At 39.9% G+C, this 16,509-nt stretch overlaps 1 protein-coding gene across 1 annotated transcript in view; it reads left to right on the forward strand.

Moving 5' to 3' along the window:
* Window positions 1–9,480: 9,480 nt before the first annotated feature.
* The window catches only part of col5a3a (collagen, type V, alpha 3a), a 49,797-nt gene continuing 42,768 nt past the window's right edge, over window positions 9,481–16,509 (forward strand). The window contains 1 exon segment of the mRNA XM_028599427.1: window positions 9,481–9,761. Coding sequence (XP_028455228.1) covers window positions 9,677–9,761 — 85 coding nt within the window. The 5' untranslated portion in view covers window positions 9,481–9,676.

The following is a 16,509-nucleotide window of genomic DNA, read 5'->3' on the forward strand; positions in this document are numbered from 1 at the left end:
GTAGAGGGGGCAGTGCTTATTTGATTTCTGAGCTGGTGACCCCAACAACAAATAGCCTAACTATAATATTCATACAGTAGTCAGATGATGTTTTGTTCATACCTGATGGTATTTCTGGTTCACTACAGTTATTATTCTTAATAGGACGTATAGTTTTACCAGGATACATTTTATGGTGGCCTACCCAACAAGTTTTTATTATTACTTAATCTTAAATTATTTTTAAATAATTTAATTTAATTAGTAATGTTTAATTAGTAAACACAATATTATAATTGAGGTAATAAATATTTGGGCTGCACGTATAATTTCATTACAAATCACATCTATGATTATGATTATTATTATTATCGTTGTTGTTGTTGTTGTTGTTGTTGTTATATTCTACCCAGGCTATAGCTACACCCAAATTAAACACTTGTTGTTCGGCTCTAGTTGACTATTTATAAAACTTGTCCCATGCTTACATTTACCCTATTTCTCTGAAACTGTACTGCTTACTGTTTCATTTCTTTCAAGCGTATACTGTTATATTGTTTTATTGTTTCTATTATACTTTATTTTATTTTTGTGTAAAATATTCTCTTTTACTTTTACTCCTTTTATTTTATTACTACTACTCTATTTTCTGTATTTGATAATTGTTTCTGGAGCTGGCATGAAAAGAATATTACAGCACTTGGCACTGTTTATGACTGTGTATATGACAAATAAACCTTGATTTGATTTGAGCTTACTTTTGGAAGGTAATGTTTCTAGTGACTTAATGCGCTGCATTGTACTGCCATCTGGTGGTAAGGAAAGCTGTAGCACACTTAAGAAGCACTCAAGCTTACTGAATTCATAACACCTCATAAAAAAGATCATTGTATCACTGTATTCCAAATATTAACAAATATAAGAATGTAAAAGAATGGTCTGAGTTTGGTAATCAGCTGTCTCAGTTTAGTTTGACAATATATGCCATTAGCAAGGGTCTGTTATGGACCGTGACTAGGGGAACTCTGCCTCTGATAAGATCTCACTTGCTTTTTTCCCTCTGATCAAAGGCCATAGTGCAAAAGTCAGTCTGTCGTGTTTGGGCCTGTTGCTAAATGTGATGCAACCTGATGCAAACTGTGGGTTTTCCATTTACTCTAATACTGATCCACATAACCACCATGCAGGGACAAGTGGATGGTCCAAAGAGCAATCTGGAGTGATTAGTTAGTGAGTGAGTTAGTGATTAGTTTTGTTCACAGTAATCTGTGATTTATGCCCTCCTCTTTTAAGTCACTCATTAAACTGTTTTATCAAATGCCTTGCCAACTTTATGATTAACATTTCAAACACAAATGGTGGTTCCCCCAATAAAAAAACAACTATACATTCTTAATGCTTTATCATAGTTTGATGTATTTAATGCATTTGTAAGATGATGGTTTCTATTTTTAAGAAGTGGATTGAACTGGGGTTATCATACTGGATCTTGTCAGCTCAAGTGCTCTTTGTTTCTGGTTTGTATAGTTAAGGATTATTACACACTATATAATAATTAGTTACAGTAATATAATAGTCATACATGTGGCTGTAAAGTAGCTCCACACAGATGAAATAAGTTTGGGTGTGTTATCTGTTGATTTTCCCCCAAGCTTTTGAAACTTGATTATGTATTCCACTAATACAACAGAAAATATTTCTGCCCTTTAAAACATATTGCAAGCACTGACTATAGGTCCCTCTATTTTAATCCTCCCCCCTGGGTAACCCCTTTAACCTCATTCCCATTTCAACATGGTAACACAGTGTGAAGTATCACGGTTACTGTAAGGACAAGACAAGAGATTATGTGAAAGCAGAGGACACCCACCCACTCTCACACTCACTCACACACACACACACACACGCACACGCACGCACACGCACACACACACACACACACACACACATGCACATGCACACACACACACACACACACACACACACACACACACACACACACACACACACACACACGCAGAGCAGCATAGGGAACAGTGGGAGAGCACAGGAACAGGTTCCTGAGTTTTCTAGCTTAACTTAGGTTACTACATGAATCGTCAAGAGCATATATTAATTTCCGTTGTAACCTTGAAATGATTCTCCCAAAGGCAAGACATATTTTAACAATGAGTGGAGTCCTGGCTGGATGCATCAAGGGTCAGCCAGTAACCAGCAGGCTGATGATGCGAAGATAGGTTGAGTCTTGCTGTGAAAAAAATTAACCTGAGGCATGTTATGCATATGTTACTCAGCATATGAGAATACATAATGGAACATCTAGATCTAATCATCGCTGCTTGTGATAAACTGTCTGTTATGCTGACAACAGAGAGCAGATTGTCAACTTACATTGAGTTTGGGCCCAGTTTCCTCTAGCTGATGTCTGCTTATTGATGAGCAACCATAAGATATGACCCATTTCTCTCACCAGAAAGCAAAAGTTTACAATGAGATAATAAAAGTATATTTTGCATTGTCAGATAACGCAGCTTTAAATCCTAGCTGACAGTGTGCAAAACAACATGCACTGCATAGGCATTTTAGTTTATATATTTATATTCAGCTACGTTTCATATTTTAGGCATTTGTCTGACAATCTCAAAGTAATTGAGTGTAAAGGCAGAATAGATAGAATAGCAAAAGAATAGCAGCCAAAAAATAGTCATACAAAAAAGAATGCCTTTGAGCCTGTACACTACTAATGTGAGTGCCAAAATCCAGCTGTTGGTCTGAGCATGGTGGAGCTCTGTCATGGTCAGAGACAGACAGAGAATGAAAAATAACCGTGACCCTTTGAACCAGACTAGCCCACCAACACTGACCCAAATAACCCTAACCCTACACTCACATTAGCTACAAAAGACAGCGACACGCACTCGCTTGATGGGCGTGCCTAGCCTACTCCTGGTTGCTTGGCAAAAGTAAACGTTTGACACGGTGACGCTTCTGTATCGATAGTATCATGCTAGTCTAGTATCTGCAAGAGGTCTTACAAGTCACTTCAGAGGTATTGTCAAGTCACAAGAACAATGTTTTTGGATTTAAAAGTATTTATTTCTCGATAGTGGTAACTAAATATGAGATAAAATGCCAAACATATCAGATATATACAGAAATTCGATGTCCTGAAGCGTTTCTGCCATCTTGAATGATTTTCTTCGACTCGAGCAACCAACGTACATACGTCACGCTGCCCTCACGCTGCCTTCACTCCGATTGGCAGTCACTTTGTTGCATTGCTCAGCATTTGCATAAAATAGACTTCTTGTCTATTTTGGCCCTGCCTTGCTCGTGGCAGCGGCAAGCTCGTCGCTTGTCGCTGGCAAATGGCCACTCCCATTGAAAATGAATGGCAGCCTGCCGCTTTGTCACTGTCTCTTGTAGCTAATGTGACTGAGGGGTACTGTGACTCAGTAACCCCTCAGTCACAAAATAGAATGAAAGCTCAGATGGGCCGATCTGGAATCTTGCTCCTTATGAGGTCATAAGGAGCAAGGTTACCTCCCCTTTCTCTGCTTTGCCGCCCAGAGAATTTGGCCCACCCATGAGAGACAAATATCATGGCTTTCAAATGAGCAAAGTGGCAGTTGGTCAAGGCCACACCCCCACTCTCCACCTCGCCACCCCCCCTCCTCAATAGCTATAGACATAAATGGCACATACTAAGGAAAGCTCATTGTGGGACTGGTTCTAGTGGCTGTAATTCTGCACCAAGGCGGAATTTCGGGAAAGAGATTTCAGATACAGTATTAGGGGACCACTAAGGTCTATATAAAAGCATCCAAAGAACAGCATGTCATAGGACCTTTAAAGCTGTCCACCAGTGGACATGGTGCTTAAAGGGCCGGAGTAAGCCGCTGGAGTGAGGTCAGGGCCGTTCCTGGCATGCTTTCCCTTGTGCCTCTGGAGAAAGTTGACAGGTGTGGATAGAGATGAGGAGGGCTGGGCAGCCAGTGATGTCTACCAGCCTCCAAGCTATTGCTGTGGAATTTGAGAAGATTGAGACACTAAGACACAGAAGGAGTGAGGAAAGGGACAAAGAGGAGGGGATAACACAAGCCCATACATGCTTTTCCACGACATGTGCGTTCTCTGCTTTTAAGGTCTTGTTGTAAACCCTGCTCCCTTTTTTTTTTACTTCAAACTTTACCCTCTCCACTTTCTCTACTGCACCTCTGCACCTACAGTATGTACCCACCCTCATTGTACTAATCAGAGCTTTCACCTGGTCCCTGTGACACCTCTGAGCTTACTCTTGAGGTGCCCTGAGCCCACATCATCCATCTGTAACCCCCATCTCTTCTACTCTCTTTAATAGCTAAATGGTTAATTTCCTGTGTACTGACCTTAAGGATAGATGAGCAGATGCTCCTGGAACCTTCACTGGTTCCCAGTTGACTTTATAAAGCATCTGTTTCCACTCAATATAATTAAAGATGGGCTGTGTGATTAGGTTGATTAGGCTGTTTTAAATGTACAATGCAGATCATATTTGTTAAAACAAATGAATGTATACACTGATTTTCAAATATTTTTTATACTTAAAAATGTACAATTTCTACAGTAATAATTCGTATCATACAGCAACTGACTAACCCTTGTTTTGACCCTCCTGTTGGTGGCATCTCCATGCAGTAGCATTATATTCTGGCTGATGCTACTGTAAGGATAAGGGACTCTGGCTGTGTGAAAAGGGTCTAGAGGACTGGAATGTTTGCCACAGGTCAGGAGTGCCGCTTTCTGCTCTTTTGTGTGCAGTCTGCAGAGGAGGTGTGGAATGCAAACTTCATGAGAATAAAAGGGACGAAAGGGAAAGAGTAGCTGGGGGTCGGTGGGCGGGAGGCAGACTTAAAAACAGAGAAAGAATGGGTGCAAAGAATTAGAAACAAGTGAGCTGGGAAAGTATTTTAGGGGTTCTGAGGCAGAAAGAGAACACAGTTAATTGAGAGCAAGTGCTAAAAGAGTAGCCCAAGAGCTGCATTAAAAGAGGAGAGTTAAAACTGTTGCTGCAGAGTTACAGTTCATCATTATACGTCATTCATACAGTCTCCGGCACATGCTGTTGAAAAGCATTACTTTAAAGAGTGAAATTAGATTGGATTCAAAAATGAAAATTTAAATATAAAGTCATGGATTTTTATGGCATAACATTTCTTCATGGAAACAAACAAAAACATAAAGGTTATTCAGAGGGTTTCCGAGAGCAATAAAGGTAAAAACAGAAAGCAAAAAGAAACAACAGCATGGTGTCAATTACATCTTATCTTATAGGCAAACACTACACAGATGGCTTCCCATGGGGGCTGTCCACTTAGCCACTGTGGCACCATGTCGCAGAACTCAAATTTCAAATAACTTCCACACAGGAAGAAATTTAAAAGAAATAGTTTGAATCATATTTGCTGTCAGCGTTTGTATTTACCTTAAGTGCCACTGCAAATACCAGTTTCAACCAAACTGCCCTGCTATTTAGATCAAAACACAGGATCTGTGTTGGAAAACTAACAGTGAAGAGGAGGGCACACAGCAGGGTGAGCTTGTGTGTGGTGGCTGGTTGAGTTTATTTAGTCTGTTTGTTGGAGCAGTTCATTTAACAGACATGGTCCTTAGATGTTAATTAGTTTAGTCTCCCGTCATCTCTCAATATTATAATTATCACCAGATTGGCAATTTCCCTTACTGGCCCATTGCAAAAGGGAACATTTCCACACACTTTCTTATGGTCACATCCCTGGTTTGGAAACTTTACAGCAGGGTTAAGCAACTGACTGTCTGGAGTAATATGTCTGAAAAGACAGCTCTGCATCCAATCCCTGCTCAGTGTTGGTTCTGATGGTAATCTTGTTCCTTTCAATGAGGCTTAAACAGCTCTTTTTTTTAAATTCCAAATGCCATAGTTGGTTAAGGGAAGTGTAGTGGTGATTTAATACCAAGCTGCAGTCTAATCCTGCCTGATGTGATTGCTCTGCCCCCTTGTACTGCAGGCAGGTAAACCCATGTAAGAACACATGCTTTCTGATCTATATCATCAGCAGTCAGTGGGTGGCACAATCACATTTCTCTTGAGGTGCTTTCATAGACCAGCGATTTTACCAGCCTCTAACAGATTTACCTACATTCAAAAACTGTAGTTGTTATCTAAGGGTCATTCATAACTCTGATATAAATGGTGAAATAAAGTGACACTGGATTAGCTGTCAGGCTCCCCCACTCCTACACAAACCACAAACTTAGATACACAATCATAATTCACACTCATCTTTAAATCCTCATTATATCACAATGACAGAAAGTAATAACACTGTTTATCACACAATACACAGCTAAATGACATCACAAACCCATTAGGAAGCAGTGGTGTAAATTATTTGTAAGGTGGTTATTTCATAATGACTGAATAGAAAAAAAATTATTTTTTCCTCTTTAAACATACATGAATCATTTTTTGGCAAGCTTATAGAGTCAGTTGTATCTTCCTTTGCAACCTTGCATGCATACTTTTCCTGACAGTTAGCCTGCTGTCTTGTTCTGGCATGTTCTTCAACACAAGGAGCAGACCGGAGGCAGACTCAATTAAAAGCCAATCTTAGGGTCTCTAATCCTAAATGCTCATCAGCTCCTCTTGAGATTTAATACGGTTTCCATATGTCTCAAAGAGCCTATAATGGTTTGATGACAGATTACTTCACTTCACCTTCCACCCTCTCAGTCATTCAATGATAAGAAAAGTCCACCATAATTTATCAGCACAGGATGACCTGCAGAGGGAGAAAGAGATGCTTTGAATTTGTAACATCATACCACATGTCTTGGCTAAACTTCAATACTGGAAGCATTATTGATGTGCTTTGAGGAATTGGAGAGTAAATAAATAAAAATGACAAGAGATTGAAACTAAAATAGGGGAAAATACAGAGACACATCCTAAAGCTTTTTTCTTCCTTCTACAAAATCTGTGATAGATTAATCTCCTGCCAAACTTCCTCTGTGATTTTTTTCAAACCGCTTATTGATAAATACATGTCAAAACACATATGGAGTCTAATTTAGTATCTTGGTGTTTCATCCACTTGATTTTAAGTGTGTACAAAACAAAGTTGCTCTGTTGGGTCCTGCTGATTGATTATCAGGATAAAGAGGTCGCCAGCAACAACTGACTTCATTCTCCATCTTGAGCACTATTAGCAGCATTTATGTGTTTACGTCAACTTGAAAAAGGAAGGTCTATTTACCGTACATTAATCATTATAAGTCTGATTTATGAAACCCTCTTGGTTAATGAAAGATGACAAACTACTGGCATGAGACAAATGGATGGACTTTGATTTTAATTGAAATTTTCCTGCGCATTACGGTCACGTCATGTGTAATAATTGAAATGTATGTGTTGGGTCCCAGGCTCAATCAATGCATGTTTGGTGCCAGTCATGAGGAACACCAAAGTCTGGGTGCAGTTGTTGTCAGGTGTATTTCTTGATAAAAGAATAAAACCTTACTCATCGTACATTAGAAACCTCAGTTTGTCTTTGTTTTATTGTTTGATATGTTTTAAAGGATGATTATCTATAAGTTGTCGCGCAGTTAGACAAAGGTACATAGCAAATGCTCTGGAAATATTTCTCACCCAGAGCTCAGACTAGCCACTGGACTCTTGGTAACTATCTGCTAAAAGCTGTTAGGAATGTGGCCCTGACTCAGGCTGGCTAAGCTGGTACTGAGAAGGGAGACGGTGGGAGGTCAGGGGGTCTGTTGTTTACCTACTAGAACAGCCTAAATCTGACAAGTTATCTGGACTAGCTATTCTAGCTCACACTCCTGGCTTTTTATGTTTTTTTTCTAATCACTCTCCAATTTGAGCTCCCACAATTTACAGTCTGAGGCTCAGGAAATGTATAATTTTTTTCATAAGGGTCCCTTATTTTGAAGAATTTGAAGAAGGATTTTTTTTATGTTGCCTAACTTTACTTTTTGACACTATTTATTTACACCACAAAGAATCATAATATGTTTTGGATTTGCATCATAACTGATATATATATGATGTTTAATGTTTAATAATTTGCAGCTAAGAGTTGGGGTTTGGCTTGAAATAATATGGAACAGTTTGGATAAAACAGCATTATGACTTTTAAATGGGTGTGGTTCTCCATCTTTCTGTGGTTTGAGACTCTTCTCCCTTCAGAAATTACAGAAATTAGGGTTTGGCTTCTTTTCTCTGAATGTTCTCGGGGATTTTGACTCCCAGTTTCTTTACAAAGGCCTCTTGTAGCTTGGACTCTCGAAACGTTATCTTTGGTATTTTTCCAATTAGAAAAGGTCTTCACAAGTCTTATCTTAGAGCATGTCTCAACTGAATACCCATCTTACTAGAATTAATTAAGCTTCTGGCAGGACTATATTCAGCCTGCACAGGTAATCAAAACTGTAAAGGCTTAAGTTTTGGCAGATGATTGAGACAGATGTCCCCTACAGTATTAAGAGGTGGGTGCTTGTCACAACCAATTATTTCACCTCATTCCTGTCAGTGTCCCTATTAAAAGACTATTAACTTCATGTAGTTTAATGCAACTTAATTTATATAATGTTATACCTGTAAAAAAAAAAAAATCCTTTACAAAATATCCAAATATGTCTTTTTAATATTTTGATGAGGTTAAACATGTTACAAAACGGTTTTGTTTCTGTTTTGTTGAAAAAAAAAGTCTGGTAGACTTTGTCTATATTAAAGAGCTACACTAGGTGGGATCATGACCACTCAGATTAAAGTGAGGGGGTGTGGAATAACACATCGTAATGTTTTAAATAATAGGTTTTAGCCAGCTGTGCCTGCCTCTGAACTAGGAGTCCACAACCTCTAACGTGAGGTGATTTTGCCTCCAGCTTCAGCCTAGACAAACATTACAAAAACGCAGCAACAATGCTGGGCTGCTGAGATTATACTGATGGTGGAGACAACCTGCCCTGGCCTGGCCTGACTCCATGAACCGGTCAGGGATGTGTTATGTTCAAATGTATTTAACTAGTGCTGTGTGCGAAGTTTAAAGCTTGGATACATCCTCCAGCTTCAAATGATTTAGCCCAAAACCTCTGATCTTCACTGGTAGGTGAAAGATAATTAACCAAATAACAATAATTTAAAAAAGAAAGATATCTGAACATGTTGCATCATGATCATCATGATCAAAATTAATAGTATGGTCACTGTTTTCAATCATCCTGTTCAAATCTAATGTAATCATCTCTTTTTGTAGTCTCCGTGGATATAGGCTGGCTACACAGGTTACTATGTAAGAGCATTGTGTGTGTGGGTTGTGTGGGTAATGACCACCTTTAAGAAGTGAAACCTCAAAGGATCGCTAGAAATAGCCTAAATGTGATTTAAGATGGAGTTTTCTGCCGTCCTAATGGAAGGAGGAGAGGCGGAGGAGGTGGAGCGCAGAGGGAGAGAGTGATGGCGAGAGGGAGAACTTGAATGAGAGGGGCAGAGCGAAACTGAGAGGAGCCACCACAACAAAACTTCTCCAACAATCAAGCAAGTGGAACTACAGACCGGCTTCTCTCCTTTTCACCCCGCATGGCTGCTGAGTTCCTGCAAATCTAACTTCAGTGTAAAGTTCTGGTGGTGGAGGCAGAGGGGGGTCTCCGCTTGGAAAAGATGGACCATGTAATAAGGACCAGGTCGCGCTGGAGAATATCGCTATTTATTTGTATCCTGCTTCACGTAACGACGACGCAAGCTGGTAAAGTAGCCTATCTATTTGAACATTAAAGATGAACTGTCTCCTTTATCTAAGTTTCCGTGACTTTTTTTTTCAGGCACCATCATTCATCACTTGGTCCACAGCCAACACTTGGCGCAAAAGCATCTTTACTGTCTTTTAATGATTACTTTGGATCCTTCAGAACCGTGCACGTGCAATTATGCATAAGATAGATTTGTGTATGTTTACGTATTAATTATCCGCGTCATTGCTCAAGGAGCACATTTTGATTGATTCAGCTTTTCATGCTCCAGCTTGCATTTTTAATTGAACACATTTCCAAGGTTTTAAATTTAGTGTGATCTTCCTGCGTCAGGTGAGCCGTAAGACGTTGAGCGACCGGAGATGTATGATGTCATGTTCGAGTTTGCTTGTGACCAGCGTCGGTTTACTGTGAAAAGGTTTAACGTTGGCTTGAGAAAGAGGTGAATGGCTGAACACTGACCGAACTGAGTAGATTAAAATTCTTGTCATGGATCTGTTTAATGTGCCCTCTACTCACATAGGTCTTAAGTGAAGGCGCTTGCACGAACACTCTTACTGCCTTAGTTGTGATTATTCTGGCACATTTGAATATTTTACACGTTTTATTGTAGGTTACTACCTCAGGTCATATTTTACACACTATGACTTGTAGGACACATTTTTCAATTATCCACCTGCAAGAAGAGGGCCTGGTCACTGTCAAACAGCTGTGTCTCTCTCTCTCTCTCTCTCTCTCTCTCTCTCTGTCTGTCTGTCACAGTGTCCTTGTGTCCACATTTGTTGTACTTTCATGCTTGTTCAGCAAGTGGTGCACCCATTTTAAGAGCTCCTTGTTCCCAAGATAGCCAGTAACCAGCTTGTGCATACAACTGTATGTAATTTGGCCCACTGCTATCTCTCACCAACACAGGCCCGGCGGCATGCCCTGTGTCCTGAGTATCTTCAACTGGCAGACAACTTTTTCCTCGCAGGTGCTGCTGCTTACAGACTCCCTGATGGAGCACCATGCCTCAACAGCAGGAGTTAACCCTGTGGGTCACCAGAAGTGCTTACAGATATATAATTTTCACTCGTGGCTTTCCACATGCACCCACTTTATGGCTGGCAAGATTTGATGCAATTCATTGGCTGACATTAAGCGATGGCGGGAGGAAGTGGGCCAACTGACATAATCACATTTAAGTGACACAGCGGCTGTGGTGTCCACTGCTCTCTAATTAGGGCCTGTGAAGTGAGAGGATGAGATGATTTAAAAGTGCCTGGGACATATGGTGGTGCTGATATGGCTATGTCTTAGATATGTGCATGTGATGTGTCTAAGTCTGTGCATGTTTGTGTGCATGTGTGTGTGTATTACAGTGCCAGAATGTTTTCCCATATGCTTTCTGTGTGTGTTCAAGAGAGATGAGAGAGTACTTTGTAGTCATGTTTGCTGACAGGAAGTGAGACATTCTTGCACACGTCCACAGCTAGTTTCAGTTAGAATCTTCTGTTCTTTTTTTGCCTCACACACATTTTTGTTCAGTTTTCCTTTCTTTCTTTCTTTTTTTCTGTTCCTGGGAATAGGGGGTATTTGTTTTTTTATTTGATATGCCTTATCCTTGCCTGATCTTTTACATCACCGTTCTCACTTGCTCATGCTCTGCCTCATCCTTGACTGCTTCTACGACAGAGGGGAAATCGTGCATACAGCCCCCTCACTGTCTCCTGTTTGATCCAGCTTACTTGCCATTCCTGCACCAGACTCCCAAAGGAGAACGGCAAGCCTTTTTCGCCTTTGATTCAGCAACAAATTAGTGGCAAATGAAAACAAATGAAAAAGGCAGCGTATTTTAGCAGGATATAAGACTAGGAAAAGAGGATTTTTGCAGCTGCAACAGCTCTAGTGTTTTCTTCTGTTATGTGAATTTGTGTTTCTGTAATGGAAACATTAAACATCAGAGATGCTGATGTCTGTCCCTAGTTCCTGATGCTGCAAGTGTCATATCAAACTGCTTCTCAGACTCTTTGACACTGTTTTGAATCCCACCAAGTCTTTAATAATACCTACTTTTTCTAACTCCTCCTAGACCGTGCGACCGATCTGCACGAAACTTGGTACGTAGCATCTCCAGACCAACCTGACAAAAAGTTATTAAAAGAATTTTTATCGGATAAAAATTGTGCAAATTACGCACAACCAAATTTGTGTAGCTAGCTACGAAAACACAAACATTGCCATATTTGCCAATATCAAAATTAATGCTATCAACCTGAAACTTTAGATTCTTGTTTGCCATGACCCTCTGAGGCTCCCCACCCCATTTTACGAAAATTTGCCACTAGGGGGCACTACAAGTCTCAAAAGTATATATCTCATTAAAGGCTCATCCGAGTTTTACGATATTTTGTTTTGATTCGTCAAAGTGGGCGTGTCCTATGGGACCCTATTTGGATTCACCACTTACACTAATGTGAGCAACTTCAAATTTACCGTGTAGATGTAGAAGGGTACATGGACCTCACATACCAAATATTACACATATGGACCGCTAGCTGGCACTATAATGACGTCAAACGTGTTTTTTCTATAACTCCCACATTACACATCGCACATTAGAAAACCTTACATCCTCGTATTCCTTGAATCAATGACAGGATATAGGCCACGCCCATTTTTGCTAATACGTTTTTTTGCAAAAAACTACTTTTCAAACTCCTCCTAGGCTGTGCAACCGATCTCCACGCAACCTTGTATATAACTTTTCCAGATGGACCTGACAAAAAGCTATCAAAAATGTTTTGCTACGTTAAAGTATGCCCAATTTACAATCAAACATATTGTCGTAGCTAGCCACAAAACACGATCTTTAGCATATCTTGGCCAAATTAAAATTGTACTATTGTTCAACATCCCAGTTCGAGTCCATGTATCAAATTTTGTGAAGATCGGCCGTTAGGGGGCACTACAATGAACGTAGACGCATTTTGGCAAATAAGTCAATGCATTTAAATGGGAAATTTACAATGGCAATATCTCTGCGGCAGTAAATGCTATCATCACAAAACTTGTGATTATTGTTCTACAGGCCACTCCACGGCTCTGTACAAGATTTGGTGATGATCTGCCTTTAGGAGGTGCTATAATTGAGGTAGAAGCGTTTTGGCCTTTTACTCAATGAATGGGAAATTTGCTATTGCATTTCACTACAGACTTTGGAGCTCGCACTTAGTGAAATTTCCTGACTTTTGCCTCGGCACAGTCGTGCTTTGGGTTTTCCTTTCGCGGGCTCCGCTGTCGTGGGTTCCGCTTTTGTGGGCTCCGCGTGTCATCAGGGGCGACTCGCGCCGGGGAGGCTTGGACCCCGTCATAACCGCTTGCAGTTCTAGTTAGAAATTGCGCTCAAATGCTTCATTACGCCGAAATGCAATCTATAGTATTCAACACACATCTGGCTTCCAGAAACTCAGTAACTCCCTTCCCCTCAGGCATCTATGGCTGTGTTTCTGATCACTGGATGCTTCAAGACGCTTTCTGTGGGACTAGTTGGCGATGCTTCCTGTAGAATTGCAATGAGCAGTCATCAGAGGGGCTGACTTCTTTGCAGTGTCCCCTTACATGTCATCTGCCTCTTTATCCTACTTTATGGGCTTTAGAAAAAGTTTTATCAGATGTCATCCATCACATGCACATGAACATTTCAGTAGAGGCCACAGTAGTAAGCTTTCCTTCCAAAGCCTTCTGTAGAGTCTTAAAAACAATATGCTACCCTTAATGACATTGTGACCTGGCTCATATTTCAACTTCTCTGAACCTGCCAAGTGTCCTTCAGACACTAAGCTGTGAACACAGATGCCCACAACTTGTTGAGAATTTCTTTTAAATGTAAGAAAGGAACAGGACTTCTAAAGGAGCATGTGTATACAGTATATACCTGTCTTACACAGGGTGTGCGGCATATAGTGTTATACTTTGATTTTGCCTGCTCTGGTGTTACACTCCATAATGGCTGCCTCAATGTTATGATGTCTGAGAGACTAAATGGCGGCTTGGGGTTGAAACTTGAATGGGCTTGGTCATGTGTATGCTTGCATGTTTGTATCAAGCTAATCCTCTGTGTGTGAGGTATGCATGCACATGTGCATAAGAAATTATGTGTGTGAACTTGTATTGTTGTGGTGGTGTGTTATGTTACACATTTATGAGGACCTGATATCCTCGGAAGGATAAAGAGATGAGAAAATATCTTCCAAAATCAGGTCATTATAAACACTCCCCCCACCTCTTTAGTGATTAGAACTGGTGTCAGGCTAGGTTAAGGGCCAGTGTTAGGCATGCAGTGGATATTATGGTTAGGGAATGTTTACTTTAGTCAGAACAGTAAAAAAGAACATCCTCACAAGTATAGAAGTAAAATGTGCTTTCTGTGTCGTATATGTGGAAGGCCTGTCAAGTTATGAGCTTTGAGAGGCAGGTGTTTTCTCAATGGGCCAAGCCGCTTTTGGCCTGTCGGCCTATCATGCTGTGAACAAACATGAGCAGAACAAACTGTGAAGATCGAAGAATGTGGTGCTGATGTGAATTGGAAGAAAATGTGTAATCAGATGCCACCAGAATCTTGCAGCTTCAACAAGAAAAGTAACAACAGGACGCAACTACTGACCCATATTCAGCAGAGCACTCTAAACAAGCTAAATTGTTTTTAGTATTTGAATTATAATTTGTGCATTTCCCTCATGTAGTAAAAATCTATCAAGGAGATGTGTTAGAGGAAAAATTGGCCTACATATGTGTTATCATTGGTGCTTAAGTCTCAAATGTAAAAACTATGATTTCTGTAAGAACAAAGTAGAGCTATGTAAGTCCACTAAATATGGTGAGGAAATGCTAGGATGGCAAGGTTAGATGAGAAAAAACAAGGCCCCTGCATTTGTGCAAATGATAAGCATGCTAGATATGATACATCATATATGCATATATGCATATACACTAAGGCACGTTGAGGTGGCTTTATGTAACTTTCAGTTTGTGTTGATTCTAGCAGCTGCTTTGGACAAAAGCGGAAGTGTTTTTACCACACCTGCTGTCGTAATGGTCTTTTCTTTACGGTGTTTTATTGTCCACTGTAGATTACTGAGTTAGCGTTACCGGGAGGTCATATAATCGCGATGAATGTTTTGCTTAAGTTACAGATGCATCGTTGCATTTCAAGTGTAGCATACAGTAATTTAGCCTACTTTGGATGTCTCATGAGCTAAACTGGGTATCACTGTCACTAAGCCAAAGCATTAATAGATTGTTGTAGCAACCAACGGTAATAACATCTTAGATTAATGTAGCGCATTTCATGAAACCCACAGACACTTTACAGTAACGTTACAGGGAAAAGAAACTAGTAAGCCAACACAAACATGGAGTAAAAGGAAAACCTCCGCGCTAAATGGAAGGGGTGCATTCCACATTGCGCATTGTAAAGTTATTTTATGAATAAATTCGGGGTCGGTTTTGAATCATTTACAATCCCGTAAATGTCTCCATCTGTTGAAAGCCCGACCGAGTGTGACTCACATTATTGTATTTTACTTACCTATTCCCTTTTATCTTTTATCTGTTCTTCATTTAATTTCCTTCTTTCCTGCCCCAGTATCAGCCATAACTACAACAGATAACTTCTAAAATAACATTTAAATACAATTAGGCCTATATAAAGACATCTCCTGCTTCCTTTTACCTGGCTCCGCTGTCATATGCTAACACAGGCTTTTCCGGTGTTAAAAAGAAATCGGTGACCCTCTAGAATGTGTTACTGTAGCGCCTGTAGCACCATCTACCTGCTGCAAATCATCCCGTGACTTTGTGGGAAAAATCAGACCTGGTCAGTAAAGACCATTGTATGAAAAATGACAGAACTTCAGAAACATTAAAAAGTTACATATTGTCACTGTAAGTCGTTCGTTGTTTATCATACATTATGTCCAGTTTATCATTGTAGTTAGGAGAGGGTCAGTTGGTGGATTCCCTACAGTCTATACAGTATATAGTGTATATTTTAAGAATGTGCATGCACAATAAATGGTTGCAACAGTTGTTTGTATAACACATGAAACTTTTGAAAAAGAAGACAAATTGATGCACACAGTATTGCTTGTGCTTTTCTTACAGGGTGGTCTCTGCAGTGTCATTTGCATGTAAATCCAGAACATTTCCTGTTGCTGGTTAACTCAGGTCTACTTTTCCACTATTTTAGTGCCTGCGCAACTCAACATAAAAACTCTACAGCCACAGAATCTCATACATCGGCCATAACCTTTGCGTTTGGATGTCCTTGGTTGTCTTGTATCTCTTCATGCTACACAGACAAGAGAGCATAACCATATAAATATTAATAATGTGGTATTTCAAATAATTTGGTATTACAGACTATATGCTTAAAGACCTAATGTTAGGCACTGCTGGTTGCTTTCATTGTATATAATCATAATAATAATAATACTAATCATTACTTCATAAACTCTCAGAATATGTTAAAAGCCATTCCCAGCAGTCGTCTACAAACAGCTGACTTGACTTGCTCCTAAATTCTGAGCAATAACTCAAAGCAGACCCAACCACAAAGTACATTCAGGGCGAGAACTATCACTTCCTCTCAGTTTGCATATTTCCAGCCCTACAAATTTACAATTATAGATATTTCTAACACATTCTTCTTTGTTTTCAGACTGATCTCATGAAGTGGCGTATGTATGACACGCCAATTTGTAT

The sequence above is a fragment of the Perca flavescens genome, chromosome 15, assembly GCF_004354835.1.
Source record: "Perca flavescens isolate YP-PL-M2 chromosome 15, PFLA_1.0, whole genome shotgun sequence".
In the NCBI taxonomy this organism is placed as follows: domain Eukaryota; kingdom Metazoa; phylum Chordata; class Actinopteri; order Perciformes; family Percidae; genus Perca; species Perca flavescens.